Here is a 14,903-nt window from a genome sequence, read left to right as displayed (position 1 = left end):
GTTGAGAGTGAATGCCCAGTCTGTTGTCCTGCACAATGCAGTGCAGTGCTGATTCATTCCATGTGCCCCAATGTGGATCCTGCAGTTTTATGGCATTTTCCAGATCAGCCAGCATCCTCATACGGTCATCAGGGTTCTGCTGAAAGCAGCTGGCCTGGTTTTCTAATGGGAGGAATTGTTATGTTGGGACACTGATGTGATAGCATCCTAGAGCATGACACAGCAAATTGGCGCTGTAATAAGTTGGCGGGAGCAAAGTGCTTTCAGAGGACCGCAGTTCCTCAGGAGCATGTCAACTGGGACAAGTAACGAGGTTGTCTGATCCAGGAAGGCTCAGATGCAGTGTAATCTGTTAGTGCTTTGAAAATGGAAGTGCACTTGGAGTAAGTGCTGTTGCGGTGACACTGATTCAGAGAAGTGGGATCAGTTAAATCCCCTCCAATAATAGCAATTTGTCCTAAATAACCAAGCCGCGTTGGGGAATGTAGAGAAGTGAGCTGCCTGGAACCACTTAGCAGCAATTTTTATTTGCAGCAGCAGGTTTAAGCTGATAAATGCCGGAGCTGCTGCTACAGCAGTTTCACCACCTTGGTATGCAAGGCAGCACAGGTTGCAAGTAGGGTTATTTATTGAAAATATGATAGGACTGGAGGAGGAAAAGTTTCTTAATTCTCAAGGTGTTCTGTACAGTGGAGGAACTGGGATATAGGATCCCAGGATGCATAGAAGGCCATTCTGGGCTGAAATAGGGATTGTTCCCCTTTTAGATTATAAAACCAGCCTAATCATTTTTGCAGGAGAGCAGCTGACCATTACATTGCTGTGAAAGAGAATTTTCATTGTTTGCTTCTCAGGTACTGGAAGCCCTTCCCCTAGCCTAGCCTTCTGCATAGTGCTACTGGTTGTATTTAATTCTCTCTGTGCACATGTGTTGGGAACCCGGTTCAATGTGCTTTATTCTCTTTTATCGTCCCTAGTGGCAGGGGAAGCCAAATACAAAGACATTTCCTGGTTTTCCCCTAACGGTGAGAAGCTGACACCCAACCAACAGCGCATCTCAGTGGTGCGGAATGATGACTTCTCTTCCACTCTCACCATCTACAACGCCAACATCGATGATGCTGGTATCTACAAGTGTGTCGTCAGCAGTGCGGAAGAGGGAGACTCTGAGGCCACCGTCAATGTGAAAATTTTCCGTAAGAGAGCAACTCTGAGACTTTCTGGTCTGCCTTGCACGTGCATGAGGCAAGATTGTTGAGGCAACCACTTTACTTTCCTAGGAAAGGCTATTTCCAAATAGGAAGAAAGAAGGTAGCAAGAAAGGGGGGGGGGGGAATGTTAAGAAGATGCAGCCTTCTTTCTTGGGTTTGAGGGAAAAGTGGAAACTGGGACCTCTGCCCCTCTGTCAGGGGATTACTAGCTTGTCTACTACTTAAATTCCTCTGAAAAGCAGGAGAGCAAGGGGCAGAAGCAGAAGATTCCTGTGCATCGTGAATGTCTGGAAGGAGTGAGCAGAACGTACTTTGCGGGCGGCAAACATCTTACAAAATAAGACCAGTAAAGAGGGCTGCGCGTTTAGGAGGCTTATAATTAGCCATTAGCATCTTCTCCAGCAGAGCTGCGATAGCTGCTCCTTCCCCTCCTTTCAGGAAGCTGGGCAGTTCTGCATTCCCGTTTCTTCTTCCCAGTGTGCGCGAATCTGTGGGCTCAGTAGAGTGTTGATTCAGCCTATTGATATGCCTGGGAGGTAAGGGTTCCTGGAAAATGGGGCTCCTGTGTCACAGTGCAGTGTATTGAGTCAGGAGCACCTGTCTCCTCCACTCTGGGAACTACAGGTTGGTGTGTGGAACATGCTCTCTGGGATTTCATTGCTTTGCTCGGGCTTGAATCAGGGGCAGAGCTTGAGATTTGCTGAGAAAGCTGCAGTGATCTTCTTCTTCTTCCATTGCTTTCAGAAAAGCTAATGTTCAAGAATGCTCCCACCCCTCAGGAATTCAAAGAAGGGGACGATGCTGTGATTGTGTGTGATGTGGTCAGTTCACTGCCTCCCACCATCATCTGGAAGCACAAAGGCAGGGATGTTATCCTAAAAAAAGATGGTAAGGCACAAGAGGTCTTGGCACTTGCCCATTCAAGGGTCAAATGTGCCATCTGCCATGAGAGCTCCAAATCAGGCTGATGCAAAGGTTTCAGGAGAGCAAAATGGTGGCAGGCACAAGGGAGGAGGGGGCAATATGTACATAACAGTGAGGTGCTGTGATTTGGCAATGGCAAGGCAGTAGTGTTCTCACAGAGATGGCAGCGACTTGATACCTCAATAGGCTAGAGAATGCTAGAAATCTTTTCAGATGAAAGGTGCCGTCAGATAGAAAAGCCTCATGTGGTGACGCTCTTCAGTCTTCCTAAGAAAAAGAGGTTAAAGCTCATGGCAAGAACCTTTTCCTTTCTTTGAAGATGCTACAGGCTTTCGTGCTCAGTATTTTACTGGCAGAGGGAACTCCAGAGCCTTGACTCCGCCAGTTGAGCACTAAAGCTCCGGCAGTATTTTCTACGTCTGTTTGTTGCAGGCACGAGGGAACTGTCGTAAGACTTGAACTCTGCCTCCCCTTGGGAAAGAGGGACAAGTTTCAAGTTGCTCACTGGATGTTGTCTGATAGTGATTAAATGTAAACGTGTTTACGTCTGCCTGTATATATCTATCTCTGTGTATATTTGCACAGTATGAAATAGCATAGTGGTTTATGTCTCCTCCCTTGTCCAGTTTCTTTCTTGGCAGTGTCATATCTGATAGCAGCAGCAGCATCTCCATTAGCATGATGGAAAGGGAGGTTTCATTACATTAGGCCTCATCTCTAACCCAGAATGGGCAAGGAGAGAAGTACCTGTTACCTGCAGTGAGCTTTCCTGAGGATCCTTGGATGAACCTTCCTTTTGTCTCTTCTAGTCCGATTTATAGTCCTGTCCAACAACTACCTGCAGATCCGTGGAATCAAGAAAACGGATGAAGGAACGTACCGTTGCGAGGGCCGGATCTTGGCTCGTGGGGAGATCAACTTCAAAGATATTCAGGTCATTGTAAATGGTGAGCAGCCTGGAATAAGACTAGTGAGGGGCAAGGGTCTGTACCACCTATGCTCTTGGCTACTGATAGAAATGTGACTATAGATTCACACTCATGAAATACCATCAGTTGTTTAATCTTTCTGTGCTGGGTTAAATAAAAATACCCATGAAATTGACTGAGCGTTTACAAGATGTTTGCAGGAAATTATCCTGTCAAGAGAAAGCTCAAGTGTCTCATGACTCAGAGTGAGGTATTGACATTGTTAAACTTGCAAGCAGTTTTGTCCATAATACCAATTTTCTGTGGCTCTCCCCCTGCCACCTTCTGGCCCTTCCTTTCCCCACCTTTTGCTTTGGAGAGCCCATGCATCAAACCTGTTGCTGCAAGCCTGCAGGTCAGAGCTTGAATCTCTAAGGACGTCTCTGTGTACTGCTGAGATTACAGTGAGCCTTCCAGGGCTCATTCTTGCTCACATCTTCTGTCCCCTTTACTATTCTTAATGTGAATTCCTTCTCTTCTAGTGCCTCCTTCTGTGCGTGCCAGACAGAGTACTATGAATGCCACTGCCAACCTCAGCCAGTCTGTCACCTTAGCATGTGATGCTGATGGCTTTCCTGAGCCAACCATGACGTGGACAAAGTAAGATGCTGTGTGCAGAGTCCTGATTATATGTGAGCATGGATGTTTTCACCAAGGCCCTGAAAAGCCATGCAGAAGGGACAGCAACGTTTTAACTGGAATACTGTTCATTCCTTTATCCCCCAAGAGAAGCGATGGCCTCACAAGAGGGGAATTGCAGTATATTCAGTGTTAGCTTCCTAGAAAAAAACAGGAGCAATAACGGTAACAAGAGCAATTCTTCACTATCCCATTACATCCTTCACCAAGCTGCAAATAGAGATGAAACTTCATGATGACCAGACTTGTCCCATGGGTCGATTTATTGTCATGTTGCACAGGTGGGGACAATGAGGTAGGAGTGGATGCTGTAGCTTGCCTTTGTCATGCCAGGAGATTCTGATCCAAAGGCTTTCCCTTTATTTCATGGGCTCAAAATTTGACTCTCAGTCAGTGGAGCAGACCTCTGATATCTGGATTCTGCAGCTTGCGTAACCTTTGGTGAAGGACCCTCTGTAATGTGGAAAAAGCTGGCAGCGAACTTGTAGTACTGCCTTAAGATGAAAGGACAGAAGCCACCTCTCGTGGCGTTTATAGCTCTTGCCTGATGAAAGGTTTTACAGTGCAGAGCCCTTTGGCAGGAGAGATGAGGAACAGACTCAGATGCAAGCCTTGTAGCCCTACAGAAGGGCAAGGGTGGAGGTGCTTTCCACACGTAGGCACGTCAGTGTAGTTAAGTTTTAGCATTAACATAATATCTAAAATAAATAGCTTTTGCCTCTCCTCCCCAAAACAGCCTATGTGCTTTGTGCCCTGCAGGGATGGAGAGCCAATAGAGCAGGAGGATAACGAAGAGAAATACAGTTTCAACTATGACGGCTCTGAGCTGATCATCAAGAAGGTGGACAAGAGCGACGAGGCGGAGTACATCTGCATTGCTGAGAACAAGGCTGGCGAGCAGGATGCCACCATTCACCTCAAAGTTTTTGGTAAACATGATCTTACTGTCCCCTCTTTCCAAGCCAGCTGGGTATTGGTAGCTAACTGGTGCAGGGTGGAAGCGGACTGCTTGTCCCAAGTAATGGCTGACATGACTTAATGAGTGCTGGCACCTTTATGCCCATGCGTAGCAAAACAGATTCTGAGTGTGCCTGTGATATACATGCCAGCTCTGTTGTTCTTCATCTCTCATAAAAGAAATTCAGTCCTGTGCGAAGGGGTAGTGTGAGACTTGCCACTTGAAATCTCTTGCAAGCCATGAGGGCTGAAAACAAATCCAGCTGAAGTTGCTGTAGAAAGAGCTTTAGCACTTCAACAGGACTTGCTGTAAGCTGGGCAGTGAGGTGAACTGCACCCCACCACTGTGTGAAGGACCTCACAGTTCTTGGAGTGAATCTGCATGTTTCCTACCTTGCATCAGTCTGGGAGTGTTGAGGAATATGGTTTCCCCCTGCACCCTTGTTGTGCCTCTGTAGCCATTTGACCAGCCTGCTCATGGAGTGGGCTAATTTTGGGCAGAAGAAGTAGACAGTGAGGTGGAAGACTCAGCTGATGACTTCAGGGACTGAGATGTCACCATTTCAACACTGTTAAATGGGCTCTGTAGCAGATGTTAACCCCTTCTAGTCTTATGCTACAAGCCTCAGCTGTAAGCATGGGTAGAGAAGGACTTGTAGTTCTGCCCTCTTCCTGGGCCTTGCTCACACATCACTCTGCTCCCTTCGGCATGTAGCAGTAAAATTTTGCCAGTGCAAAAGCCTTTTTCCCCCCAATGTTGCTTTTTCAGACATTGCTGTTTGCAGGCAAGCTTAATTCTGAAGCAGCAACTGAATGAAATTTTTTCTTCTTTTAAGCAAAACCCAAAATCACATATGTGGAGAACAAAACAGCCATGGAGCTCGAGGATCAGATCACACTGACCTGTGAGGCCTCTGGGGACCCAATCCCTTCCATCACTTGGAGGACTTCCACCCGGAACATCAGCAATGAAGAGAAGGTATAACCACTCCCAAAACGAGCAGAGTTGGGTTCAGTGCAGCTCACATCTGCCTGCCTCTGCTGAGCCAGAATGCACGATGGCAGCAGGCAGATACGCATGGAAATCATGATGTTTCCCCCCTGTAGCAAGAATACTTACCTGGTCCTGCACAGACCATCCACTAAAGGGCCAGCTCACCAGTTGCAGTAAATCATCATAATGCCTTTGATATTCTTTTGTACAAAGAGCCATCACATTTTTGAACGACTGAGGATCAGCTTTTTAATTTTCACTTGTGTCACTCTGACACAGGCAAAGCACCAGGCTCTGGATCCTTTTCAGAGCAATTTCCAGTGATGCAGGAGGTTTTTAAAAGGTTTCTCCATTTTGCTCCCAAGTTGGGAGGTGGCAGTGAACACCCTGATTCTTGTGTTCTCCATGCTGTTGTTATGATGGTGGAATGATCTGGGAGGTGGGTGGGGCAAGTGGAGACAGGGTGGGTGCTACCTCTCAAAGATGTAGTGGACCAAAATGAGCCTGTTAATTCCTTCTTGCTCTTCTGCATTGTACACCAGCACTGCATGTACTTAAAGCACAAAAGCCTGGCTGCCTTTGTGTTCACCTGTATCATTGATCACATATCAATATCATTTTGTTCTTAAAAGGCAAAAATATTTAGCAGTTTTTTTTTCTTTTAAAAAATCATGCTGGTTTTTACTAGCCATGATTCCCCTTTACCAGGCAAGATTCAGAGTGCTTTCTGTTACTGTAGGTATTGCGTAACGGGAGAATAATAGGGTAGCCAGGAGGGATAGTTCAGCTGAAGTAAACTTGGACAAGAGAATGAGAAAGTAGTTACTGTTTATCAATAATCTTCTAATGACAGGATGCTTCAGGGCTCGGGTAGCTTGGACATTCCAGTGGGTCTGACTCAATGTGAAGGCAGGAGTGGTAGATTATGAAAGAGAAACGGAGGTATCCACTGTCATAGAGCTATCTGTATAGCTTCCACTTTGCACTGTAGCCTCTTAAATGAGCTTTCTGTATTACCTCCACGATCTCAGCTCTTCAGCACGTTGCTGCCATCTAACTTGTTACTCAGAGTGCCAAAAGTTTCTAGCCTTGACTCTCCCTCTGCAGGAAAGTATTAACTTATTTTGAATTTGAGGGTTAATGTAAATCCCTGCAAAGCTGAGGCAGAGATTCCCATTGCCTTTGAAAGCTGTTGGCTTGGACTCTTACTGTAGTATGATAGGGGACTATCTTGACAGGATAAGGTTATTCGTGGTCTCCTTTCAGCATGGAATGGCAATTTGAGGAGATGAAGTTAGCAGCCCTAGAGTTTGGATCACAGGCAGATAGAGGAAAGAGCTTCCACAGAGGAAAATAAGAGTTGAAATAAGACTAAATCAGATAGAAATCTGCAGGAGAGCCTATTTCCAGAGGATTCTGTCTGCCTGGCCCAGTTAAACTAACAAGATCTCAGTGGCAAAACTGCTAACCATTTTTGAGACTCATACATCCTGTTTAAAGCTGTTGAGTCAGTGATCTATATTAAGGAACTGTTTTATATATTCAGATGGTTTCTTGTGTAGATAGGGGAGAAACAAAGGTTTGAGTTACTAGCATGTGTCTCATGTACTGGCTCAATCCTTCAGGGCAAATAATGTGTTACTGTGTAACATACGCTACGCTTTCTAGGCAAGATTTTCTGTTACTTTGGGTTTTTTTAACTTGCTCCCATTCTCTGCCTTGTGCTCTAAGTTCAAGTGAATAGTACCAGCTTTCAGAAACACCTCAGGTCAAAATTGCTCTGATAAACATTCTTTTACATGCACAGCCAGATAGGTATATGTTGTTTACCGTCCACTTATTGTCTCTGAGAAAGCACAGGGAAATGGATGAGCTTTGGTGTGGGGCAGACAGTACAGTTTTTTGGAAAAGCTCAAGCCCTACTTTTAAGCACGTATTAGACATTTAGATGCATCTGTCTTGCTACAGGTTGTTTGCTTTTGTAATCATGCTTCAGTCTAAATTTTTAAAGGTCTAGAGATGCCTTAGCTCCCATGAATATTTGCTACTTTAGCAAATATTACTTTTATTTACTTTTTTTTTATTTGCTTACCTGAAAACTAACAAACAAACAAAACCCAGCAACAACAGAAACCCACCAACAGAAAAACCCACCTCTGTTGTAGAATTTTTTCCCCAAGTCCCTGCTGCAGAAGAGAGATTGTCCAGCATGGGGCAGGAGGCGCTATGGCCCGAAATATCCGTGTTGCCAGTGTCACAGCTTTTTGAACGTTTCCGTAGCTTCCTGAGAGACTTGTTGATGTCTTAGCACACATAGCACAAAATTATCCTTTCCCGCAAGGCATGCCTTGGCCAAACAGTCTTTTGTTTTGAGGGTGCTCTGAAAAGGCAAGTGAGTGTTGCTGTGGGTGTAGGAAAATCAGATGAGTGACAGCTGTGTATTGGCACAAATGTGCAGACAACGCTTCCAGATACTGGCATGGCCGAAGCTTTCTCTTGCTAGTAATCTGGACGCTCGCGTTCTTCTCCCCTGCAGAAGCTGCAAATAGAGGAGAGAAGATTTGCTTACACGCAGTTTGCTTTGGTTGCGAATGTTGAAACATGTTATTTAGAAGAAACTTTTGGCCACACAAATCTGAGGTTCCTGTCTATCACTGTTGCAGAGTTGCATAGCAAGAACTAAAAGCCCCAGAAAAGTCATCAACATGATGATTTGAAATTGCTTAGCCTTATCCTTCCTGAAGTATTTACTGCTGTGCCGTTGTGGGAAGGGGGGAACTACTTTCTTTTCATCATACCAGGTGTAATGTCAATTGAGAGAGTATACCATATCACCCTATCTCTTATCACCTTCACTGTATTTCATCCCTATTTAAGAAATGTTTCTTCTGTCCCTCTTGCAAAATACCAACTCTGATTCAGTAAATATAATCTTGATCTGTTATATAGGGGTATATAAAAGTTTCACAGTTTCAGTGCAGGCATGACTGTTTATTGTCAGATTTTTGGATGAGGTAATCACTAACTACTCACACTTGCATGAAGCAGTGACTGATTCGGTTTTAAGTTTCTTGAAGAGCAGAGTAGTTCAGTGTGAGGAATGGGGGGAGCGATAAAAGGTGGTCCTTTTCTGCAGGCCTTTTAGCATCATACCATCTTACAGCAGGAATACTTATGGCTTAGCATCTCATTCAGTACGGCTCTCCAGTGTCTCCTGCTAGTTGTCAGAAGCTGCATCACATGTTATTATCTTCTCAAAAGCAAGTCAAAGGGAATGCGGACCTTCACTCGCCGGAGTGAAGGAATCGGAGAACAGAAATTATCTGCCCTGGTGTTCTCCTTCCTTTACGCTAACTACTGCTTAACCTGTACTGTATTACTGAGCCTTTTCCACCAAGGCTCTCCTAGAAGGTACCTTGTAACTAAAGCAGGGAAATTGCAGAAGACTTGAATGGAGCATAGTTTATGAGAGGCCCCTTTGGTAGCTGACAGATTATGTGATTAACAGATGTCTTTGCTCACCCCTCCAGCAAGTGAATTGTACGGACACCTTGTGCTACCCTGGGAACAGTCCAGTACCTCCTTCCGCTTGGTCTGAAGGTTGCTGGTTTTGACCAATAGCTTCAACTCCATATTTCTGGCAGCTAAAACAAAGAGATAAGTTGTTCAAAGCTTAGAAATCTTTAGATGAAAACAACATGAATGAGTTCCAGCCAGGTCAGGAGTCCCTCTTTGCTAGGACATCAGCAGTGGGCTGCCAGTATTGCAGCAGCATGCTAGGGTATAATAACCAGAATACAGAAGGGACTCATTCCATTGCACAGTTCAGACTGGTTCAAATGTAGCTGTAAAGTAATTTAAAAAACATAAAACCAAGTAAATGAAGAGAAGGGCTAAATCCTCTGCTGATATAAATGACCACTGTTGCCTCGCCTTCAGCAAAGTGCTTCTAGATGTACTGCAGCAAATCTAACCTTTCAAATGTTAACCTCATTTCAATTTAGCTTCCTGATTCTCTTTTAAGTGGGTCTTACACCTTTAACACAATTCCTGGTCTTAAATTTGGTATATACTTTGCATGTCATGAAATAAACACACGAATAACTTTGAATTTAATAATCCAGGGAGCAGGCAACATTGGCAGCTCCCAGGAACTCCCTCATGATTGAGGATGCTCTCATTTAACTCCTCGCTTTCAAAGGGAAAGGTAGATGGTAACATGCCTGAGGCCTTTTCCCTGCCTGGTGTTGAACGGAACTTGCATCCTTTTCAGTGAGGAGAGTAAGTATGGAACTCTCTAGGATAGAGCTGTAATTCTGCTTTATTTCTCACAACCACCAGTCCCGTTACAAAGAAGCAGCCAACTCTAGCGTACGGGAACAGGTGTTTCCCTCCTTTTATTTTCCTGTAGGTTGACAGGTACTCAACACCAGTCATAGGATAAGAGAATAGGACATCTGTTTTGAACCCACTATGCTGATGCTAAAGGAATACAGTGAATAGGGTTGAAGGGGGACTTACCTGGGTATAAACAGTGCAGTTTCCTGACATGCTGCTGCCCCTTCACATGCTGCCTATCATTTCCTGGAAATGCTTAATTGAAAGAAAATGAGAAGAGGTTATGGGGAATCACATAACAAACAGCTGATGACCATGTTGTCTATGGTCAGGTTCACTAGCCTCCTCCTGACTTTGTGAAGTACCTTCTGGGCCCAATCTAGTGAAGCTACTGCTTGAATTGCCAGAGGTACAGCCTAAAGTGTGATATATGCTTTAGCCATGCAGTCTGGGGTGCGGGTACATCCCATGTAAGTGGGTTCTTATTGTGTGCTTCACCTAGCCACCCTCCTCCAGCCACCACTCCCTTTCAGTGGCATCTTGGGTTGGATGCCTGGCAGAAGGGCAGGTAAGCAGTGTTGTCAGGCTGAATATAAGCTGAGCTCAGGCTTCAGAGCAAATACTGGGCCTGGCTAGCTCAAGTGCTGTGTAGACAATATGAACGACTGTGGTACATGAAAAAGGGATTGTGCTAGACTACTAGCTGCTTTAATGGCCTGTTTAGCTTTCAGGGAACTTGGGCTCAACAGGATAAAGGTGTATAGAAATGATGAGATGATATAGGTGCTGGGCAGAGTCCCAGTCCATACAGGTGTTGATGAGCTTCTCCTTCAGCTTCTCCTTCTCCTTTTACAAAAAGCATCCTAAAATGAGGCTGTCTGTACTGTACGTTAATAGTTAGGTCAGGTCTCACTGTTTTCACTGGTTGCATTTATTTCACTGAAAGCAATTTATTTCACTGCGGAAACAATACTGTGTTTCCTATTCTCATTTCCTAAACTTTCATCTCCATTTCTGTAATGTCACTCCTGTGTATGCTGTTACCTCCAACTGTCAGTAATGCTTGTGCCTTTGGGTCTCGCATTCAATAATGCCATACTAGCTGTGATATTAGCAGGTGATTTTTGACTCCTGAATTGAAATGAATCAAGTTGCAATTGAAATAGATGCCAGAAGAAAAGCATTTGAAAGATGATTCATAGGAAAGAAGGGAACCCAGCAACTTTGTTTTTTCTGAAACGGGGCAAATACAGTCCACACTGTTGCTGGCTCTCTCTGAATGGCAGATGTACATTTATTGGTAAGGTTTGTGCATGTTTCACTGATGCCTGTTGTTTGATTGTTCCAAGCCCAGTAAGGACTGGGCACAAACATTCCTAAAAATAATGAGCTGGACATTTTGCTGTGGAGTTACTAGGTTCCAACCTGCTGTCTCCTGTCCAGGAGATCATAATGTTTCATTGCTCTGCAATTTGAAGATTCCTACTCTTGACACAGCATGTATGTAAAAACTTGTACAAATGCATGATTACCTAATGAGCATTAACAGTGACCAGTGTGTCCGGGTAGCTAACAAATCAGTGTTTGGGAAAACAGTTCTATAAATGTCTTTGCAGTTAAGCGACCTAGATCACCAGAATCGCTTCCCCAGTATTTTGGGGACATATTTCCAGAATCGGAGAGAATGCAGCAAAGGGAATACACGGTCACGTGATATGCAAGAACAGAAGCACAGAGTCTTTAGATATAATTAGCCTTTGTTTGACCATTTTGAGTTTGATTTATAAGATATTAAATTCTGAATACAAATCTAAATTGAGATTATATTGGGAAATGGAAATAAAATTGTGATCACCCCCCACACACGTAAGATATACGACTTGGAGCCTGCATGCGCACAGAACACAGTGTGGTGCATACAGTGTGATACCTAAAAGCAACATTTGATAAACTTTTATTGCTTTTTTTTTTTTTTTTCCCCTGTTGTGTTCTATTTCTGTTCTCTCCAGGCTTCGTGGACCCGGCCCGAGAAACAAGAGGTATAAGATTATCAGACCTTTAGCCAACCTTCTTAGTTGTTTGGGTTTGTTTTATAGGCATTACAGATTAACATATTTCTAGTCCAGTAACCATGCCAACTAAACCAGCCTTAATAATATGAATAAATTAATTAAAAATCAATACATAAAAGAATCTGCTAATAGAGTTAGAAGTTGCTTGGCGTTTAGTGATGCATTTTTGGATGAGCAAACTAGCTGTGTTGGGGATGAGTAAACATTAATAGTTAGTAGTCTGGCTTTGTCCCTTAAAAGAGGGAGAAAAAGAGGGGGGAGGGAAGAACAGTAGATGTGAAATCTGACAAATACTGTTTTCTTCCACACTACTTGTGTGGATCATGTGTCTCATCTAGAGTTTTAAAACTTACCCACAGCATGTATTCTGGGACGGTAATTTTTTCTAAGCATAACTTCTTCCACTCCAGCCAACTCATCTGTTTGCTCATGGCACTTCTTAGGTTTGGTCTTCTCCTAAAGAACAACTGCATCACATTTCCATTTCAGAAGCAATGCAATTAAATCTTTCCCAACTTATATTTCTCCAGAAAATGCTCCCAACTGCTAAATTGTTGTTATTGGTCTTTGATTTGCAAGGGACAATGGTAGGATGCAGGGATTATGCAATAACTCATTTTGGTGCAGATGTGATTTGTTGTTGTTTTATTTCACATTCAGTGCTGTATTTAAATAATAATAATAATAATAATCTGCCTTTACATGCACCTGATTTATAGAATTCTTGCTTCCAAATGGACCAGAAATTTCATTCCCAAGCAAATAGTAGGAGTCAGGTGTAGCATTAGCTGTCAGAACTGAGTGAACTCCAATTTGTATTTGCAGGATCAACATTACGGGTATCCTGATTATTATTATTATTTTTAAAGCTGACTTAAAACGCAGAGTGTAATATGGTCCAGACGTAGCAAACCTCTATTTTAAGCACTCTCAGCCTTTTTTCATGTGGAGCTGATAAGATATTTCCCATTCCTATTTTGAAATGAATCTGTTGAAAATTATTAATTGGGGCAAGTGGGGACATCAGGTATTCAGGCCAATTTATGTTGAAAGATTTGGAATTTGAGTAGTTGTATCTCTTCAGGCTTCATGTTAAAGCCTGCTACATTTTGTCTGTCCATCCCTGCACACACACACGCACGCACGTGCACGCACACACTCAGTGTATTCGCTGTGCCTTCTGTCTCAAGCCTTTTATTGGTGTGAGCACTAATAGTATTGAGCTTACTGTCTCTAAATGTCTTACCTTCTCTACCTTTTAAAGTACCTGAGTGGTGTTCTATGAGAATTTTTTTTGAAGCTTATTATTGCGTAGACACTTCTTTAAAATAGCTAGCGTGAGGGCTGTTAGCAGCACATTCGAGCAGCAGAGAGTTCAGTTCCTAGGAAGCTGAGTTAATACTTGACGTTAAATCTGTTTCATTCTTGCCAGTGCATCAGCTACTTTAAAGTAAGGAAGTCTACATGAGCTTCAGTCACGGCAGCAGAGAGTGGATATTAAATCTTCCTTTCCTTGCTTTGGAGGTGAAAATTCCAACAGGAGTTAGTGATGCATTTCTAATAACTGGGAATTAGCACAGCCTCCCAAAGATAAGGACTACAGGCAAGTCCTGGTTAGTGAAGTGAAAGCACAGGGCTAGGAGAGATCACTCATCCCTGTCCGTTGGAATTTGCAGCTGTGGTCAGTACTTCCAGCTGTGGTCAGTACTGTTCTGTTAATAACCCTAGCTAGCTGTGTGGCAAGTGGGTAAGGAGTATATATGACTGTGTAAAAGTAAGTTGTGAATACTTGTTTGGGAAAGGACTGAAAAATCCTAAAATTGGAGTAAATGCATTTCCCATCTGTCTCTTCTCTTCTTCTTTGGCATTGAAGCATTGAAATCTAGGCCAGCTGTTTACATAATGACTATGTATGACGTGGCATTGTCAAAATTTGGAGAAAAATACCTATGCGTATCTCAGGATGACTTGTAGTAGTCAGAGATATGAAGCATCCTCATACCCTTTTCTGTAGAGAGGCAATTGCTATGGCATAAGTTATTGCCTTTGTCTCTAAAGTTTTCTCACCATTGCTTTGAAGCATTGGCAGTTATGCGGAACCATATAAACCAAGGAAGCTGCGTAAAGAGATTACAGGCTTCTGCATATCTGGCTCACAAGTTTCTAGCTAACCTGTGTCTTCAGTAGGCAGGAATTGTTAGCGTTTGATGGATGGCCTGAAACGTTCAAGAAGAAAACAGGTAGCATGCTTTCTTTGTTGGCTGTTTCTCCCTTCTTTGCGTGTTTTCCCTAATCTTTCTTTTTCTTTCCGTGTGCCCTTTGTGGAGGGAAGCGTAGCTTCATCTTCAGTATTGGTTGCATTACTTAAATAGTTACCATTTTATCATGGCTGTCGGTGCTAGTTTGTTTATTGTATTGGATCTTGGGGAAAAGTGGAGAAAGACAGATGACACTGAATGTAGAACTACCTTTGTTGCAGCAACTTTGCACTAATATTTTGCCATATTTATACTATTGCTTACTGGTTGGGTCATAGAAACAAATACTTAGAATATTCCTCTCTCTCATGAGCTAAAAGAGAAGCTGTGAACCTTTACAGATCTGGTGTCTTGACATTTATGGATCCTACTGCAGCGGTTTGAGAAACAAGCTGGGTTTTGGAAGCAAATCACGGGTCAAGCAAAACGTTCGCAGCATAGTCAGCCACTGAAGAAATACAGAAGCAGAATTTGGTGGAAAATGCTGCAATGGACTAATGCCATGTTAAGAGATCCTTGCATGGTTCTAGTAAATAATGCAC

The 14,903-nt window shown here is 43.4% G+C and overlaps 1 protein-coding gene across 4 annotated transcripts in view; it reads left to right on the top strand.

Annotated features, from left to right (window-relative positions):
- The window catches only part of NCAM1 (neural cell adhesion molecule 1), a 164,017-nt gene that overhangs the window by 94,878 nt on the left and 54,236 nt on the right, over nucleotides 1-14,903 (top strand). For 2 of the 4 annotated variants that reach the window (XM_068916599.1, XM_068916601.1), the window contains exons 3-9: nucleotides 978-1,196; nucleotides 1,956-2,099; nucleotides 2,945-3,082; nucleotides 3,586-3,703; nucleotides 4,502-4,671; nucleotides 5,536-5,678; nucleotides 12,041-12,070. In XM_068916599.1, coding sequence (XP_068772700.1) covers nucleotides 978-1,196; nucleotides 1,956-2,099; nucleotides 2,945-3,082; nucleotides 3,586-3,703; nucleotides 4,502-4,671; nucleotides 5,536-5,678; nucleotides 12,041-12,070 — 962 coding nt within the window. The remainder of the gene's footprint in view (nucleotides 1-977; nucleotides 1,197-1,955; nucleotides 2,100-2,944; nucleotides 3,083-3,585; nucleotides 3,704-4,501; nucleotides 4,672-5,535; nucleotides 5,679-12,040; nucleotides 12,071-14,903) is intronic. The other 2 variants (XM_068916602.1, XM_068916598.1) reach the window with 1 other exon arrangement.

The sequence above is a fragment of the Struthio camelus genome, chromosome 22, assembly GCF_040807025.1.
Source record: "Struthio camelus isolate bStrCam1 chromosome 22, bStrCam1.hap1, whole genome shotgun sequence".
NCBI lineage: Eukaryota > Metazoa > Chordata > Aves > Struthioniformes > Struthionidae > Struthio > Struthio camelus.
Note: the sequence above shows the minus strand (reverse complement) of the source record. Positions and strands in the feature narration are given on the sequence as shown.